The 20,544-nt window shown below is 39.2% G+C and overlaps 1 protein-coding gene across 3 annotated transcripts in view; it reads right to left on the bottom strand.

The window, feature by feature from the left end:
- Nucleotides 1–5,467: 5,467 nt before the first annotated feature.
- LOC306847035 (triple QxxK/R motif-containing protein-like) overlaps nt 5,468–20,544 on the bottom strand; it is a 28,482-nt gene continuing 13,405 nt past the window's right edge. For all 3 annotated transcript variants that reach the window (XM_079380773.1, XM_079380771.1, XM_079380772.1), the window contains exons 3-4: nt 18,222–18,307; nt 5,468–7,283 (exon numbers count right to left, since the gene is read on the bottom strand). In XM_079380773.1, coding sequence (XP_079236899.1) covers nt 7,176–7,283; nt 18,222–18,307 — 194 coding nt within the window. In that variant the 3' untranslated portion in view covers nt 5,468–7,175. The remainder of the gene's footprint in view (nt 7,284–18,221; nt 18,308–20,544) is intronic.

Raw genomic sequence — 20,544 nt, 5'->3', positions numbered from 1 at the left:
CTGCACAGTCAGTGAGAACGAGTGTGTGCTTCACTGGAGCATGCAGCTAGACCAGGAAGTGCTCTGAATACTCAACACACACACACACACACACACACACACACACACACACACATACACGCAAAATACACAGGAAATACTATGAGGAGAGAGGATATACAAAAAAGCTGACCTGCTCCGAATGCTTAAAATCCTTATTCTGTTGCCCTGTGTTTCACAGGTTGTGCGTCACAGGTTGTGCATGGCATTGTTCTGGATAGTCCTGTCTTTTCATCTTCCTTTTGTGGCTTTTAGTCCATGTCTGTAAGTTTTGAGGCGATCTATTTACAAATGTACTCCTACATTTAGCAAAATTAGCTTTTAGCAGATTTTAACAGCTGTACACAGTTTATCTTCTACAAAAACAGACCAAATCATCGATGACTCATCCTGCACCACAAAGATTTTTGTCCAATCAAATGCTTTAAAATGGGAATGTCCCTCCCCCAATACCAGAGGACAAGTGACCTCATCAAGTGATTAAATGGGTCTTTAATGGAAATAGTATATTATATAAAATACATTACAATTTATTTTATAATTTATAATAATATTTTATATTTAAAATATTAATTTGTTAATAAATTAATGTAAAAGTGAATTATTTTTTTAAAATACACTACCGTTCAAAAGTTTTGAGTATGTATGTATGAATGTATCTATCTATATCTATATCTATCTACCCTCTAAAAAAATGGTGCAATATAGCACTAAAAGTGGTTCTTGGCACGTAATCATAGGGGAACCACTATACAGCACCTTTGTCAAATGGTGCTATGTAGAACCATAAGAGGTGCCATATTGCATTGCATTTCTTCAACAAAAATGGTGCTAAGCAGCCCCAACAGTGGTTTTTGTAAAGAACCTTTACAGGGGCTTAACAGGTTCTTTGACAGTGGTGCTATATAGCACCTTAATCACCCCAAAGAACCACTGAATAACCGCTGAAGAAACATACAGGAGCTTAACAGGTTCTGTATATGGTAGCGGTGCTATATAGCACCTCAGTCATGCCAAAGAACCAGTGAAGAACCACTGAAGCACTAAGATTTGATGCTATACAGCACCAAAAGTGGTTCCCCTATGATTACAAGCCAAATAACCACTTTTATTGCTATATAGCACCATTTTTTTGGAATGTAGATATATATAGATAAATAGATACATACATACTCAAAACTTTTGAATGGTAGTGTATTTTAAAAAATAATTTAGCAAGAAGGAATTAAAAATTTAGCTGTTATAAGCTGTTATTTTTTACTTTTTATTCATATAAGAATTCTGAAAAAGTATAATGTTTTCTATTAAATATTTAGCAGCACTGTTTTCAACACTGATAATAATAAGACATATTACATTATAATAAAATTAAATGATATATAAATCAACATAGAATGATTTCTGAAGGATCATGCGATACTGAATACTGGAGTAATGATGCTGTAAATTTCAGTTTTGCCATCACAGGAATAAATTACATTTTAAAACATATCAATATTAAAAACGTTATTTTAAATTATAATAATATTTCACAATGTTACTGTGTATAAAAAAATTGCATCAAAGAATTGTTTTCTTAACTCGTAACACTTACTGAAAGCAAAAAGCACATTGAGAAATGCAGTTACATTAAAAAGCCAGAGGCAGCTGACGATGGACTGGCTGCAGGTCTAGCAAGACTGAACACTTCCATTCCAAGCTACTTCTGGACTATGATTATGATTCATCACAGAAGCAACAGCATTTTTTGCCAAAGGGAAATGCGTGTACGTGTGTGGGAAGCTCTCAGCTTTAGCAAGCAGGAGGTGGACCTGAGCCGAAGTAATTACTCCAAATTAATTACTAATTACTCTGACGTACTTCACATGACTAATAAGACAATCTCAGGCCACCGCAACCAGTCCATTTGTCACCCAAAGCTACGGCGCCACAGAACGCAAACTCCTGGCAGCGCTGCTGAGGTTACGGTAAATGCTGCATCGGTAGCACCTGATTAATTCCCATGTAAAGGCAAGGAAATAAAATTCAATTGATCATTCCCAATTAGCCGAGATCTCTGGGATGACAAGGCTGCGAAGGTCATAGAACCTTTTGTAGAGCATGATAATTACAGAAAACCATGTAAGGACTTCTTATATCGGGCAGCGTCTCAGAAATCAATACGAATGTTGCAAGAAATGTACCATAGATCAATGAGAGCAGTCAGCTAGCAGTCCTTCCTTAAGAATGAAGGTAACAACAAAGACAGCCACGAGATGAAGAGCCAAGGTCAGAGAGCTAAACTATGAAAGTGCTGGAGGTGAAAAGGTTCAATAAACTCTGGTAAGGAAAAATAAAATTCAATAATATGACAATGGAAAAAAATCATACTCAAAATGCATCATGGATTTATGTCTTTAATGCTATTAAATGACTTCAAAAGAATAAAGCACTTGAGTTTTACGGGTAAGGTTTATGGTGCTGTGTGTGTTTTTTTTTTGTGGAAAATATTATGCACACTTTTTTTCCACAAATATATATACATACATATATATGTGTATATATATATATATATATATATATATATATATATATGAAATAACTATGCACGTTTGAATCATTTTCTAACATTAATGGCACTATTGTGCCAGAATGCTCATCAAACTGAAAGATATTTAAGATGCAGCGTGATGATAAGATGATAGCAGCACATTCATAAATACATACAGCCGTAGTAGCTGTAATTACGGATGCAGTGCCATTTTCCAGAGCTACATTCGGCTTCCACTGTCTGCCCACTACTGGCCACCTGTTGCTGCTAATGAGTGTAGTGGGGTGTGAATGTGAACAGCTCCCAGCTGTAGCCTAGGGTTCATGAACTAACACAGTGAAACTGGATATAATTGACATTGGTGGCATTGGGCATGGTTAGGCCGGGCTCCTACAGTTTAACTGCCATTGACTTAATGACCGAGGCAGAGGGGTGCTCACATCGCTAACCCGAGAGCATGTGACCTCTCGGGAGGGTTTCTACAGCCAGGGCAACCATGGCAACAGCTAAGCTTTACCTGCTAACTTACACAAACATTGCCCGCACACACCCACGTACAAACATAAAAACCCATCCCCAGATGTTAACAAGGCACAGTGATATGGACGGAACGAGGGGACTTCCTTATAAGCCAAGTTTGCAACTAATCTCTGACAAAAAGCCCCAGAATGCAGCCAAGTGTATGTCCACAAGTGACCCAATTCTAGAGTGCAAGTTGGTTTAAAGTATGGCCGACCAGCCATTAGGTGTGTGCACTGTTCTGACAAATGAGAGAATCAAGGAATATACAGTGCCTTGCAAATGTATTCATACCCCTTATTTTTTTCACGTTTTGTTATGTTATTGCCTCATGCTACACTGCTTTAAATTACTTTTTTACACATCAATCTGCACCCCATACACCACATTGACAAAGCAAAAACAGAATTGTCACAACTTTGTAAATTAATTACAAATAAATAAACTGAAATAAGTACATTGCACAAGTATTCACTAAATATTTAGCCGAAGCACCTTTACAGCCTCAAGTCTTTTTTGTTTGAGCCATTCTTCTCCTCGCCTCTTCACTTCTCAAGCTCTGTCAGGTTAGATGGGGGCAAATGCACATTTTCAGGTTTCTCCAAAAATATTTGATTGGGTTCAAGTCCAGGCTGTGGCTTGGCCACTCAAGGACATTCACAGAGTTGTCTATAAGCCACTCTTGCTGTGTGTTTAGGACCATTGTCCTGTTGGAAGGTAAACCTTCTATCTCTATATGTTGGTGCATTGAGCTTTTCTTCTACTCTGACGAGTCCCTCAGTCCCTGTCGCTGAAAAAAAGCCCCATGAGGCTGCTACCAGCACACTTTACTTTTGGGATGGTACTCTGCAGGTGATTAGCAGAGCTGGTTCCCTTCAAACATGATGCTTGGAATTGAGATTCATCAGACCAGATAATATTATTTCTCACAGTCTGAGGGTCCTTTAGGTGCTTTTTTGCAAATTCTGAGTGTGTTTTCATGTGTCTACACAGAGGAGAGGATTCAGTTTGGCCACACCGCCATAAAGCCCAGATTGATGGGAGTGTTGCAGTGGTGTTTGTCCTTCTGTAGATTTCTCCTATCTCCACATATGATCATGGAGCTCAACTAGAGTGACCATCAGGTTCTTTGTCACCACTCTAACCAAAGCCCTTCTTCATCAGTTGCTCAGTTTGAACAGATGTCCAGCTCTAGGAAGAGTCCTGGTTGTTTCAAACTTCTTCCATTAAGGGTAACAGCGACTACATGCTTTGGTGACCCTTCAATGAAGCAGATTTTTTTTCTGAACTCTTCCCCAGATGTGTGGCTTGACACAAACCTGTTTCTGAGCTCTACAGACTGTTCTTTTGACCCCAGGGCTTGGTTTTTGCTCTGATATGCATTATCAGCTGTTGGACCTTTTATTAAGACATTTTTGCCTTTCCAAATCATACCCATTTAATTGAATTTGCCACAGGTTGCCTTCACTCAAAGTCTAGTAACACCTACAAGCAATATGAATGCTCCTGAGCTAAATTCCAACTGTCCCAGAATGGAATCATTTAAGTTTTTTATTTTTAATAAATTTGCTAAATAAATAAATTTGATGTTAAAAACCTTGCTTTACCATTATAGTGTATGGAGTGTAGCTTGATGTGGAAAAAAACAGTGCATTTCTTTATTTGGTTGTGTTGTGAGCATTTGCAGCGCGCGTGTTGTCAAATTGATGAAGATGTTTTCTTAATTTGCTGGTGTTTTTTTTCTATTTGCAGCACGTTGAGCTCTCTCGGCCACTGTAGAACACTGATGTGTCACTTCACTTCAAAAGTAGGGAAATTTACACATTACTCATTGCACTAATTAAAAATTTAATAATATTTTAAAAAACATATTAAACTTACCAATTCGAAATTTCTGTTATCATAAACACTGAAACATTCATTTAAAACTACATTTAGAAGATTGCAGTTTATCTCTGTCTGTCTGTCGATCTATCTGTCTATTTTTTAAACTGATAAAATATATTAAACTGAAATATTTATTATATTTTATTTTTGTATAATTTTCCATGCTAATTTTAAACACCTGTATTTAGTGATAAATGACTGCTGAGATGACAATAATAAAAATGTTTTAAAATAAGTTATGTTTATTTATATTTGTACATAATCATCTTTTAAAGATACCCTCTAGTAAGTGTGCAGTAAACACTGTGTAGGGACCGTGTGAGTGTGAACACAGCTTGAGCCTTTCATTTTGTGCAGAGGGTGATGTGCTTCGGTCTCGTAGTGAGTGTTTGTTTGGCATTAACAAGTGGAACGCCACAAGGCACTGAAACAGATACTATTTATATGCTCAACATTGTTATACGATTTCGAAAATGAACACAATAAGCTTTTATCAATATCAACGTGTTTTGACAATGTTTATTATTTTATCTCAAGTATGATAGAAACAAGAGAAGAAAAAAAAGCAAAACAGTCAACAAGGAACACGAGACTCTTTGTTTTGGTTTAATTCAGTCTCACTATGAAAGAATTTGGAAAGCTCTCGAGTCCAAATCAAAAACAGACTACAAAAATGTTTTGTTCAATAGGGTATCAATCCTTGAATTAATGATAACAGTCAGACGTCCCAGGAAAATAAGGGTTGAGCAGCAAAGTAGTTGTCCTGAGTTAAGCACATATACCTCATGCAGGGAAAGATAAAACAACTCTCACGGCCTGGAATGAAATAAGTCGTTGCTGTGCGTTTGTACGAGATCCAATGCGCTATACAAAGAGAATGTAAATGAACTTTGAATGTCATCAGCTTCAGCCTTTTATTTTCCACCCTACGACTCTGTCTTACTCCCACGAACGCACACACACAGGCCCAGCAGCGTGTAAAGGAAGCGCTGGATGTCAGAGACCAAGGCAGGGCCATGCGTCTTATCTTCTGAGATAGATCAAAAGATGCACGCTAGCTAAACGTAACAGCACCTCACGCTGATTGATAATGCTTCAAATGCGGTTTCTATACGTCTCTAGGTCACATAAGCACACGCATACAAAAGTGGAGAGCACATCAAGGTCTACGTGGTAATGTTTGGTATCTTCACTGATGCTCTTCTGGCTTTCAATAACCAAGGTTTACGATGTTTGATATGCTAACGAGCTGCACACTGACGAGAAACGAGACAGAGAATGTCAGCATTACACACAAAAACAAGATCACAGATTGCCTCTGATCTCCAGCATTGAGATGTCTAGATCTGTAAGACATGTTTGTGGTATGGAATGCAATATACCTTCTTGTCTGCCTCATTTATCTGAAATATTTTCTCCACAGGATGGGGATTTTTTTTTCTCTCCAAAGGATTATGTAATAAAATTTCAACCAATTTGGTTAAAAATGAATCCATCTGTGCTAATACACAATAGTGAGATGGAAATGATTAAAGGGATAGTTCACCAAAAAAAATTAATTTACTCATTTACTCACTTTCATGTCATTCCAAATCTGTATCAATTCTTTTGTGGAACAAAAATAAGAAGTTTAGAGTTGAGCTGCTCTTTTTCATTCAGTGAAAACAAAGATGGACCAGTTGTTGTCAAACTACAAAAAGCACCATAAAAATTTCCTGAAGCCATGTAATAGCTTTGTCACTGATATTTGTTATTCAGTAAAAATCTAGTGTTTGATTATATATAAATACAACAGCCTAGAAATTGCGATTTAAATAACTCCTTTTGTGCTTCATGCAGAGAGTCAAATGCATTTCAAAAGACATGAGAGTGAGTTAAAGATGACAGAAGTTTAATTTGGGTGAACTATTCCTTTAAAGCTAAAAGATCCAAAAACAAGCTGGTTCTTCAAATCCCAAAGCTGTGGGACATGTGATGCTTTATTAATAATCAAAAAGGATATCAACACTGCATGGGGGGAAAAAATCTTTAACTTCATGCTTCTATGCACTTTAAGACTCATCTTCTTTCAGCTTCTGCTGGTATAAAAGGGGACAAAGATAGGAAATGTGTAATACTATCAAACAGCTGGCACACCGTGAGTGGTTCATGGGTTGAGCCACCCAGAATCCTCTGAGATGGCATCTGTGAGAAAAGTCCTTCAGTCCATGTCCACATCCAGATCCAGCTCGGTGCTCAGGTTGAGGTAAAAGAATGCATAGACGCCTAGCAGGAAGAGCAAGACAGCCACAATGATCAATATGGTGTCCTGCAATCAGAAAAAAATAAGAATGGTTTATTATTTCTGATTCATACATTGCATAAATCACTATTAATAACACTAACATTAAATTGTTCATAAAAGGTTATACACTTGGATAATGTTTTTAAATCATCTGCCAATGTGGAAACAATGATTCTGAAAGGTGCAGGTTCATACAAATACAGACATGAAAACAAAAAAAACATTTTACAGTCTGAAGCCATAGAAAAACTTTAAAATTCAATAAAGAACTTTTTATTAGATAGTTTTTCAGAAAAAAAAAAAATCAATGCTTCATAAAACCCAGAAACCATCTGATCTGAAGAACCTGTAATCTAACATTAAGAACCTTTTAATCTACTAATAAGGAAGCTTATTTGCACCAAAAGTTTATTTGTACCATTTCACTGTACCAAAAAAAAAAAAAAACATAATAATATATATATATATATATATATATATATATATATATATATATATATATATATATAGATCGGATAGCTCTTTGCTGGAGTTTTTATGGTTTTAATTAATCATAGACACATGACTGATCATAACCAAACAAAGATATGTAACCCACACCACAAATGCTCAGCAGAAGTATCAGTATATTTTGGGCTCTTTATCTTTCCTCTCACTGTGACACAAATAGGGTTTGGCAGACCCAGCAGGCTCAGAGAAAGTTAATCTCCCAGAAATGTCTTTGTTCTAATTAAGAGTTGTTGGGAGCTTAATGCCCGAGCTAAATTGATGATGGCTGAAGGAATGGTATTCAAGCATGAATTAGATTTAAAGCAGTCATTTATTACCTTTTGTGTTAAATTACAATCCTCATCAACCTCAGTTTCATTAAGAGCTCTCAAGTATTTAACAAAGCAATTGTTCTTCAGCTTGATAACTCGTTATCCAACTTTCTAATCAAAACTTGTGTGGTTGTGGGACTTTTTATGCCTTGTTGGAACATTCAGAAGTTGATGTTTTTCTAGAAATGAATTACAATTAGAGAAAACGTCTCAGGTTACATATGTAACCCTGGTTCCCTGAAGGGAACGAGACGCTGCGTCGAAAACGCTAGGGGAATGCCTTCAGCGTGACCGCGCTCTGAATACATGTGTAATCTGTCCAATGGAAGGGCGAGACGTCACGGGTGGGTGACAATCGACCAGAAAGCATAAAAGCACGTGTGGTGGAACCGGCATCAGCTTCTAGGAATAAAGCAACCGCCAGCAGGGATGCTGGAAGTATGGCCTAGAGACGCAGCGTCTCGTTCCCTTCAGGGAACCATGGTTACATACATAACCTGAGACGTTCCCTTCCAGGAACTCGAGCTGCGTCGAAAACGCTAGGGGAACGAGATGCCCACGCCACCAGACTTCCAAGTACCTGCCCTGTGTGTATCCCTCAGGAGCACAGCGAGGGCGAGAGAAAAAAAGGCCATGAGTGGCTAAAGTGGTCGGGCCTGCGTCCCAAAGGACAACTTCTGAGAAGTGAGTCTTGATCCCCAAGAAGGGGGAGAGCAGAGGACTCGAGGCTATGGAATAGCATCCTGATCCACCACATAGCATAGCTCTCTGGCCAGAGGCCTCAGCCTCTGGAGGAAACATGTACTAGGGGGTGCCTACCCATTGAGAGGCCACCAAGAAGGGCGCGGTAGGCCAATAAAGCCGCCACATAAACCTTCAGGGTGGAGTGGGTTACCCCTGCGGAGAAATGAGCTTGCAGGAACTCCAGCACTGTACCAATCGGTCAGTTAACTGGTTCGAGGTGGCGGTCTTAGCACCATGAAGTGACAAGTTTCCTCGTAGAGGGAGCTCTGGATTGGAAGATGGTCTCAGCAACCTCGGCTGAGAGACTGGAAGCTGTGAGCTGTGCCTCCTCAGAGGCCACATCCACAGCTTCCACAGCTCCGGGCAAGGGTGGACAATAGTGCCTCCCGCCTGTGAGAGGAGATCTCTCCTGACAGGAATCTCCCATGGAGAGCCGTCGAGGAGAGAAATCAGGTCCGAGAACCATACTTGGCCCAGCCAGAACGGTGCTACCAGTAGTAGACTGACCTCGTCCCGGCGCACTCTCGCCAGAACTCCCGGGAGCAGAGCGATCGGGGGAAAGGCGTACAGACGAAGCCTCGACTAAGTCTGTCCCATAGCATCCAGTCCCAGTGGAGCTGGATGACCTGTAGAACCCGGACTCTCTTTCGTGAGGAGGAACCACCTCGATGGCCTCCTTCCTCAAGAGAGTGTCTACTTCCTGTTCCATGACCAGAGCCTGCTCGGGGCCCACCAACATGGGAATCACCCCATTGAAAGGCGGCGGCGGAGTGCCGAACTGAATACGATAACCTTTCTCTACAGTACGCAGGACCCACTGAGACACATTTGGCAGTAGTTTCCACGCTGCCAGATGGTCTACTAAGGGAACCAGTCTCTTGAGACTGGCCTCTGATGTACTCAGAGCTGCTGGCTGGGTGCCCTGAAGCGGAGGACCGGCAGGAGACGGCCGAACCAGGAGCTCTAGAGACCCCCGCAGGGGTGGCGAGCTTCTCAGCTCCGCTACACTTTGGGGCGGAAATAACTGAGATAAGCGCTCGCTAGAGCCAGCTGCGCCCTGGAACTCTGGCAGGGTTGGCAGACTGGTCTCCCAAGGGCACTGGGGGGAAACGGACACCGTATAATGAGGTGAAATCCGCTCGTCCCCAGAGGGACCTGCCCTCAAAAGTCCTGGGCCATAGCATCAGGACTGCCTCAGCTGAAGCCTCCTATTGAAACGACGGTCCTCAGACCCGCGTCATTCCTAGGAAGATCAGGCTGATAGAACCAGAACCTGTAAGGCAGGACCCAATGAGACACGCTTGGCATGGGCTCCCACATCGCCAAGTGCCTACTAAGGGAACCAGTCTCTCAAGACTTGCCTCTGGTGTACCTAGAGCTGCTAGCTCGGTGCCCTGAAGCGGAGGACCGGCAGGAGACGGCTGAACCAGGAGCTCTAGAGACCCCCGCAGGGGGGCCAAGCTTCTCAGCTCTGCTACGTTTCCGGGTGGAAGTAACTGAGAGAAGTGCTCGCTGGAGACCGCTGCACCCTGGAACACTGGCAGGGTTGGCAGACCGATCTCCTGAGGACACTGAGGAGAGATGGGCACCGTGTAATGTGATGTACGCTGCTCTTCCCCAGAGGGGCCGGCCCTCAGAAGTCCTGGGTCATAGGCAGCAGGACGTTTTAGCCAAAGACTATCCAGCGAGAATGACGGTCCGCAGATCCGCCTTCTGCTAGAAGCCTTTGGCCCGTGAGCGCCACTCTGACTCCAATATCATGGGGAGTACGAGAAGTGATGCTCCCTAAATGAGGAGCTGGAACACGGTTGGGGTTGCTCCGCCCAGCAGCCCCTGCTAACCACCTCAACCTCCTCAGAGGAAGAGAGGTAAAGCATCGTGCTCTCACTCGAGAAATGTCCCAAGAGGCTCCTATACACACATATATGTATATGTATACATATATACACATCTAACTTCTCCTAGTTAGATGAAATGCATCATTTAATTCCTCAAAATTAAATGCAGAAAGACAACCAGATGAGTAAACACGGTCTGATATGAAAAGGATTCATAATAAGAATGAGAATGACGTAATGCACGTGTCGCCTCGGCAACGCGCGCTGCAACAGCGAGCGCTCACTCAAATGGGGAAGAACCGCACCGTGGGCTTCCAGCCCCGAGCTACCGTGCTAGATCTGGGGAATGCAGGTGGAGATAGGGCAAACCCATCTCCAACCCGTCCGCCAGATCCATGTTGTGATCTCCGCGATCTCACTCGCCGCCGTGCCTCAGCAGTGGCGGACCGGAACCGTGAGATCGTACGGCGGGGAGAAGCACAATCAGCCCCTTATCTTTAGAGCTGACTGCGCGAATATAATGATATCGTCATTCATAATATGCTTGTGCAAACACTGCAGCTTTACAAAGCTCATCGACGTCCTTCACGTCCATCTTCCGATCCCAGAGAGCAGGTGCTGGATCTGATGGGAAAGGAAGAAGATAGGGGCTCGCCCGTCTTCATTCCCTCCACCTGATCCATGTGCGATTCCTACGAGCGCAGCCGCCGCTCTGCCTTTTTTTCTTTTTCTTCGGCAGAAGCGGGACCGGCAATGCGAGGAACACTAGTGAAAGCTCACTCCTCAAAGAGAGCCTTCCGAGAGCAAGCATACGCAGTGACAAACGCTCACAAAGCGGGCAGTCAGCTCCCTCGAGAGCTGACTATGCGTGCTCTGCTCTCAAGCAGACCACACACGGACTGTGTGTATCCCCAGCAGTGATGTAACGTTTGCAGGGAGGAACATACAGCCTGTAATGCGATCTGCTCTCGCCCAAGTGCTTGCGCACATTGTGGAGCTTATTTCAAGTGGTTGTAAGGGACAAACAACACTAACTAAGATTTACAACACAGATTGACAGACACACACACACACACACACACACACACACACACACACACACACACACAGAGTAGCGGTTGCTGAATGACAAAAAGCTGATGCCGGTTCCACCGCACGTGCTTTTATGCTTCCTGGTCGATTACGTCACCCGCCCGTGACGTTTCGCCCTTCCATTGGACAGATTACACATGTATTCAGAGCGCGGTCACCCTGAAGACGTTCCCCTAGCGTTTTCGACGCAGCTCGAGTTCCTGGAAGGGAACTGCAAGTATATACACTGAACAAAGGAGTGAGAACTTTTTCTGCTAAAAAGTTTATACACCTCTTGTAGAATCTCCAAGTTTTTTTCTCTTTTATATATTTAAAGGAATAGTTCAAACAAAAATTAAAGTTGGCTGAAAATGTATTCGCCCTCAGGCCATCCAAGATGTAGATGAGTTTGTTTCTTCATTGCAACAGATTTGGATAAATTAGCATTACATCACTTGCTCAACAATGGATCCTCTGTATTGAATGGGTGCCATTAGAATGAGAGTCCAAACAGCCGATAAAAGCATCACAAGCAATCCACACAACCTCAGTCCATCAATTAATGTCAAGTAAAGGGAAAAGCTGCATGTTTATAAGAAACAAATCCATAATTAACATGTTTTAACTTAAACCGTTGTTTCATAAAATACAAGTCCATGATTCATAATAACACTTCTTTCAGCCCATTTCATCCTCTCACATAATAATCCTCCAACATATTTGTTTACAACTGTTTTGGACCATTTTTGCTTGTAAACAGTGTTTGATCTTTGCATATTTCTCTCCTGATTCAGACAAGATGGCTTTTTCACTGGAGAAAGCAATATTAAGGATTATGGACTCATATGGCTTGAAGTTTAAAAACATCAAGATGGATTTGTTTCTGAAAAACATCAGCTTTTCACTTCATAAGACTTTAATTGATGGACTAGGGTTGTGTGAATTACTTATTACTTATTATTAATTATTGTGATGTTTTTAATCAGCTGTTTGGACTTTTATTCTGACGGCACCCATTCACTGAAGAGGAACAATTGGTGAGCAAATAACAATGCTAAATTTCTCTAAATCTGTTCTGATAAAGAAACAATCTCATCTCTTGGATGACCTGAGGGTGAGGATGAATGAATCAATGAAGAGAAAGAAAGAAATAATAAAAGAAAAAGGGGTATGTAAACATGAGCACAATTGCACTTGTATATTTGCTAGGCAATTCGATCAAATATACAATAAGTGATTGTAAACAAGACCTTAATTTTCTAATATGCTAAAGGAATGTGATTAATGCCAATAATTTTGCCTTTGCTGCTGTTGTTTATCACTAATCCATGGCATCACGCATCCTCCTGTAGACGTCTTAAAGTATGTTCTTCAAAGACAGAAGAACATAGAAAGAAAGATGGACAGAAAGACAGAACGTGAAATAATATCACACATATCCATCTATTCCCCCTCCTGTGTTCCTTCACACACAAACACACACATCAAACACAGAGCAGCATGCAAATCCACCCCGAGCAGGCAGAGATAAGCCACCCAGCAAACAGGAGGCTAATAATAATTCTAGCAGATAAATTGTAAGGGGCTATTAAAAGCCTCCACGACGGCCATGACTATCTGTGTACAAGCTGTGGCGGCAGTCATCAGTGTGTATGTCCTCATTAGCACTCGCTGCCCGCTGAATTTATCTTGTTCCAGCCAGACTCCAAACAGCTTAAGCCTCTCTTAATTGGAAAACTTTTAAATTTCATGCACTGTAGTTTCATACATTACCAGAGGCTCACGCTGATTCACGTTCTTTATTTAACCGCTTTGTGTTGGAGCCTAAGTGTCATCGCATCCAAAAGGAATTGTTTTGCATGTCTCTGGTGAAATGTGGCAAATATTTCTAAATTTTTAAATACAGACTGAGTAGCAACAAAAGGGACAAAGTAGTTCAAATGTGTCCTGTTTACAAGAGTGTCAATGACTAATAAGACTGTCCAAGCCGATGAAAAACAAACAAAACAAAAAAGTCTACACTTTTGTATAAAACATGTTATGACTTTAAAAATGTAAAGTGGTTCAAGCAAGTAAAAATGATGAAAATATTTACATATCTTTTATCCTATATTTTCACAAAGGTTTTCAAAAATATTTATCAAAGTTTTTTTTCTATTTCCAAATAGAAATTTTACATTATTATTGAATTATGAAGATCAAAAAGTTATGACCTTGACACCTTCTTGTGATATCATTTACAGTTTTGTATTTTTCTATTTTTCTCATGTGATAACAAAATGGTTTCCTGCATTTTAGTTACACCACACTGCGCACACACACACACATATACATATATATATATATATACATACATATGTATGTATATTTCGCTTTGACTTTTATATATTTTTATTTACTTTTAATTGTGTTATGTATTTTATAGTTGTTTTTTTTTGTCTTTCTATTTGGTTTTAATTTATTTTTATTTAGTTTTCATTTCAGAAATTGTAGTACTTTAACTTAAGCCGAGGCAACATTTCTAATTTTTATATTTTTTCCATTTACTCTTTTCATTTAGCATTGATATTTTATTACAAGTCTTCATTTCAATTACTAAAATGATGTTTAATGATTTTCGTTTTAGTTAACAATTACAACCGTCTTGCATTTGTGCTTTATTTTTGTTGTTTTTGTGTTCAAGTACAGTTGGACACAAAAAGGAGCATCATGTCATCGACCCAAAAATCCTTTCCTGAAAAGTAAAAAGTAAAGTAAAAAGCCTGAATACAGATGTGGTCTCATATTCTTTGATGAAAAAAAGACATACAGTAAGTCCAGAGGAGGCTGTGTGAAAATGAAATTGTCAGATGAGGGTATTTGAGTGAAGAGAGGGGACCTTGTTGTCTTGAGGATGCTAATAATTCAGCGGCCTACACTTCAGTCTCCCACATTCTGATGGAAAACGCTGGAATATTCCCAAAAGCATCATGTGGCTCTCAGCAGCAGCTGTGGCATGCCGGGAGTGAGTTCCCATTCATCTGGCGACAGGCCACTGTCTCTTACACACACACACACACACTCGCATCTCCTCATGTGTCCTTGTATGAATTCTCACGGTCTTCTGGTTTCACCCAATTCTGTGGTATTTTCTCATATAACCCTGTGTTCATAACTTTGGCCCTCACGGCCAGGTGCGGTACGGCATCAGCGTCCAACAGAAACAGCTGAAGTGGGATTTTCCCCCTGTGTTAAGTGGTTGTGTAGTTATCTCGGCCCGACCCAGGTGTGCTGTAATACCTCACCCTTTGCCGACCGCTTTTACAGTCAATACTGTACATTTATTCATGTATGGTCATTTCCACTATTTCCACTAAAAATAATAATAATTAATAACACTGTAAAATGCAAATCTCATAATAAATTACCATTTTATATTGTACATTACACAATTTATTATTAGGATTTAAAATGATAAGTTTTTAGTTTTTACTGTTAGTTTTGTTTTCATCGATATTCCTATCGTTTATTTATTTCGATAAAATAAAATAGAAATGTAATATCTGCAATTTATTTATTATCAAACAAAAATAGTTACTTCCCAGAATTTTAATATATCTATGAACCCCTATTTAATATGAATCTCTAATTTAATATAAGCCTTATTTAGAATTCCAGTTGAACATGAATGACAGAATTTGAATTAAGAATTGTTCCACATTCTAAGAATCGATTGTTCCACACTGATTGATTTTCCAACTGAACATGGACAACTAAATTTGAATTCTAGATTATTCTAAGTATTATTTCACTAAAATAATACTTATAATTTAATTATACATAAGTTAATTCAGAGGCCTGGTGCTGGTATCTGATATTTTAAATCAATTTTAATTAATTAAAACAAAATCTCTGTATTTAATTTCTATATTATTTTGTCTAAATAAATATAAAAACTATAAAACAATGGATTTTTTTTAAATATCTGTAATTCATCACTTATCAGTCACAACACAATCTGAATATGGATTTGTCTGGAAGAAAGTCATACACCTAGGATGCCTTGAGGGTGAGGTAAAACAGGCTAATTTTCATTTTTGGGTGAACTAAGCCTTTAATAAATAAATAAATAAAATTTTATTTCAGAGGCTTGGTGTTGGTGTCTTGCGCCAGAAGGTATCAACATTTTTTTTTAAATGTGGTACTACTATGGCACTTTCGGGTATTTTAGAACCTTAGATAAAAATCACTGGAATCACTTACTTATGCATGCAATGGAATGTACTGAAGAGTGAAACAGTTAAAAGTTGGCCGGCGGGCTCTCAATATTCAGCTCCAGGGCTAGCAAGTTGGCACCGATTTTTTCAGGCCAGGCGCCCCACACAGCTGAGGCCGCCAGCACCTCTACTCCGTGCCAGGTGATGCCATCCGCTCAGCCAGGCACCAGGGAGCCAAGCAGTGCCCACAGCAGGTGGTCGAGCGCCCGCTGCCTCCCCAAGCCGGCAGGCAATATCCCAGCAAACCAACTGGCCTACAAGTGGAGAACAGCAGATTGAGCAGACTGCCAACACGGACCCCAGGACGGCCCCAACCTCAGCCTCAACCTGCTCTCCAGAGCCTCACATACGGGAACAATGCTAAAGAACGATGGAAGACGAAAAAGAAGAACGTGTGTGCGTTTGGCTGGGTTGTGTGAGGGATGGTCATAGATGGAGAACCACCTCCCAAGCATGCACAGCCAGAGAAAATGGCCTGTGGAAAAACAAGTGGTAAAAGTATGAGTCAACTCCTCAGAAAACCAAAGCCAAGGAGACATACCGCAGAGAAGCACACACCAGAACAAAACTCAAGCTTGGAGCTCAGGGGTCCATTAGTCACATTACGAACCAGAACAAACAAATCAGCGTCCTCGTTCTTCATAGGCGTGCCAAGTCAATGACCAAATCTGTACGCAATGAACAACATTTCTGACAGAATGAGGGGCCGCTGCTTTCAGCAGTAAACAAATATTTTAACCATTGAGCTCATAGGCTTCACGCATACCTGTGGAAAGACATTTAGTTGCTCCCAAATGTCCCAAACGAACATTTGGAGCCATTAAGGACGAGAAGGTTTTCTTAAAACATGCACATGGAATTCATGTAAATAATTTTCTCAGTTTTAAGCTCTCAGTAATTGGATAAAAGACTAATGAGACTTAGAAGAATTGTGATGAGGGCTTGGCTTTATAACAAGAACAATTGAGTTGCTAAGACCAGTTAATCTTCAGCCTTCACATTTGATTTCTTTATACCAAACTTAACCCAATACAAGCAAACGCAATGTTTTAAGTTGTATTCAGCTATGTGCAGCCATGCTCAGTGTTTCTACATTGTTCAGTCCACAGTGAAAATATTGCAGCTTATGAATTATGAATTTGTTTCAGATCATTGTTGTCAGTGAGAGGTCTTAGAATGGATACTAGCGGTTTTGGCTACAGTTCCCAATGTGGAGCTCTGGATTCTGAGAGAACTGATAAAACATATTGCACCACAAATTATCATGCCAAAAAACAACCAAAAATAACATCCTTGCCAAAATTAACAGGAATGAAGAGAGTATCTTCACAGATCATTTGAAGGCAGTTGTTTTGATTAATTCTGTTAACAATACACACATTAACACATTACATTAATGTTTACATAAAAACTAATAATTAAACAAGAATAAAAAAAAACATAAAAATAATATTTAAAAGAAATATAGGGATAGTTCACACTAAAATTCTGTCATCATTTACACACCCTCATATAATCCCAAACCTGTATGATATTTATTCTATGAAGCATAAGAGTATATATTTTGAAGAATGTTTATAACCAAATATTTTTGGTGACTATTGACCAAAAAAAAAAAATTCTCATTTTTCAAAATATCTCCTTTTAGGTTCTTTTAGATTTTTTGGGTGAACTACACAATGCTAAGATCTCTTTGAAACCTTTACATACAGGACAAGTTTCTCTTTCAGTGCAAGCCTATGGGATTTTCAGTAACCTTTTTATAAAAATTGTAAGTCTGATGCTTAGAAAAGTAACAGTCAGGTATTATTTGAGATGTCATGTCCACAACGCAAACGTCCAAGAAAAATTATGCACCAAAGTTTAATACAGTATGAGCAACATTTACAGTTATACTTGACCAAGCCAGTGCCATTAATGCATGGAAATCACCCAAAGACGGTGAATAAAAAGCTTTTTCCACAATCTCTCCATTATTATTCTGGAGTGACAGCTGAGAGAAAAAGAAAAATCGAGAGAAAGCAAAGGAGATGGCGAGGGAGAAAGAGAGCTACTCCTCTGAGAGTCAAACAGCTCTTCTCTGCCTCATCAATATGGAGACTGCTTGAGTTGCTCTCAGGTTGGAGAGGTGTGATGAATAATGTGTGTGTGTGTGTGGTTTGGCAGATGGGGGAGAGAGGGATCAGTTGGGATAGAGGGGGAGGTAATGAGAATAAAAGACAGCCATCTCACCCTTATTCCCGGAGCACTCCTCTTCGCCTCCGCCTTCAGCCGAGTGGCTCGCAGTGCCGCCTTGGTTTTCTTGTAATCCTGGTTTCCTGAGAGAGAAAATGAGGCGCTCGGGTCATTCATGCCATGTGACATTTGGAGTTAAATTTGCATTTTGAGTTAGGCTGAAAGCTTTTTTCATTTAACAGCTGAATAATGTTTTAACAAAACAAATATAATGCATTTGCGATTGTCTTCATCAGCGTTCTATTACGAATCATTAAACTAATGCATTTTGCTGAAACATTCTTAGTTCGCCTTAATGTATTTGCCTGTTTTAACCCTTATTAACATGACTTAATATAACCTTCTGTAATATCTTATATAAGATAAATTAGTATTTAATTTATGCATGACTGAATTAGTCTGAGTTTATCTTAAATATAAAAAGATGGACTATCACAAACTCATTTATTCCACATTAATTATTGACTTTTTATTGGATCAGACGGGCAAAATTTAAGTGTTTTTTTGGTTTTTGTTTTGTTCGTTTTTTTTTACACAAAATTGGATTGAAAGTGTCCCAAAATGTTCTTGGTTTCCCTATTGCATGTAGTGTGTCACATTTCATGTTTATCGTGGTATTGCTATTTTTTGTCCTTTATTTATTTATTTTATTTTTTCAAAAATAAAATTAAATGCTATTCATGCATATAATGACTTGCACCTTTTATATGATTGTAACGAGATAGATGTTATATAAATATCAGTTCTTAGGTTCTTTAAGTAAATCCTGCGTTAATGAGATCGCAGTTCCTATTGGTTGCGCCGGTGGCGCTATGGCCCAGTGAGTTCTAACAGTCTGCAGCAGAGCTATGGAGAACTGCTGTGGGTGAGTCATTTTTGTTGTAGCTCCACGCTAAAAGTAAAAATATTGTTTCATGTGAAATGTTATACACTGGTCGAAAAGTATTGAACATCATAGACATTGATTGATGTGTGGAATGTGTTTTCTTTTATATACATGTTATTTTGATACTTTTATTTCCCTTTGGGTGTACTCTTTTCCATGTGCGCCATTTTGCCATGTGCTAATGAAATGAAACGTATTCTGAATAGGTGGAACTATAACTTGACTGAACTTTCCATTTGTCTCCTACTGCTCTGTGTGCAGGTAATTATGTCTTTATCACATAGTGTTTACGAATTTATTCTGTTTATGCAGTTGTGCATTTTCTGTATTTTTAAGTAAATGTTTTGTACTAATTGTATTTTGTGAAGCACTTAATTCATGGTTTTACTAAGAAATTTTGTATTTCATTAATTTCTCGTACATACAGAGTTCCATAAAATGGATGATGTAAGCTGTGTAATTTATGTACCTCATATTATCCATTACTTTATATTTAGTTTTACTATTCATGTTATTCATGTTTGATTTAAAATGTCTTATACGATCACAAAGCAATAAGTTTAATAAGGAAAAGACAACATTGAATTGTTTAGAAAAAAGGAACATCTGTTTGATTGTCATGGAGAAATTGACATTTCAGATTCCTGTATTATTTTTGTCTGTTTTGTTTAGAACACCATACTGTTATATTAAGGGCAGCAGAGCTATGGAGAACTGCTGTGGGTGGAACTATAACTTGACTGAACTTTCCATTTGTCTCCTACTGCTCTGTGTGCAGGCATCAAATAAATTCTATCATCATCCATGTCCAGTGTGTGAGTGCTGATGAAGGGTGAGACAAACCGGGTCAGATAAAGACAGGAAAGGTCACATGATGAGCATGTTTTCAATTTCAGAAATAAAAAATTAATTTTGATATTTTTGGGGGCATAAAATCAGTCCTGCTGTCGTAATGAAGAAAAAAAAAAGTCACATTAAAATAATGAAATTAAAACCTGATATTAAAAAGAAAGCCTTAAGTATTTTGGCATAATAGTTCATTACTTATTAGAAAAAAATAAAGAAAAAGAATAAAAGAACACTGCTTCACTACTTATATATATATATATATATATATATATATGTGTGTACAGTATCTCACAGAAGTGAGTACACCCCTCACATTTGTGTAAATATTTTATTACATCTTTTCATGTGACAACACTGAAGAAATTACACTTTGCTACAATGTAAAGTAGTGAGTGTACAGCTTGTATAACAGTGTAAATTTGCAGTCCCCTCAAAATAACTCAACACACAGCCATTAATGTCTAAACCGCTGGCCACAAAATTGAGTACACCCCTAAGTGAAAATGTCCAAATTGGATCCAATTAGCCATTTTCTCTCCCCGGTGTCATGTGACTCGTTAGTGTTACAAGGTCTCAGGTGTGAAT

The sequence above is a fragment of the Barbus barbus genome, assembly GCF_936440315.1.
Source record: "Barbus barbus genome assembly, chromosome: 27".
Classification (NCBI taxonomy): Eukaryota; Metazoa; Chordata; class Actinopteri; order Cypriniformes; family Cyprinidae; genus Barbus; species Barbus barbus.
Note: the sequence above shows the minus strand (reverse complement) of the source record. Positions and strands in the feature narration are given on the sequence as shown.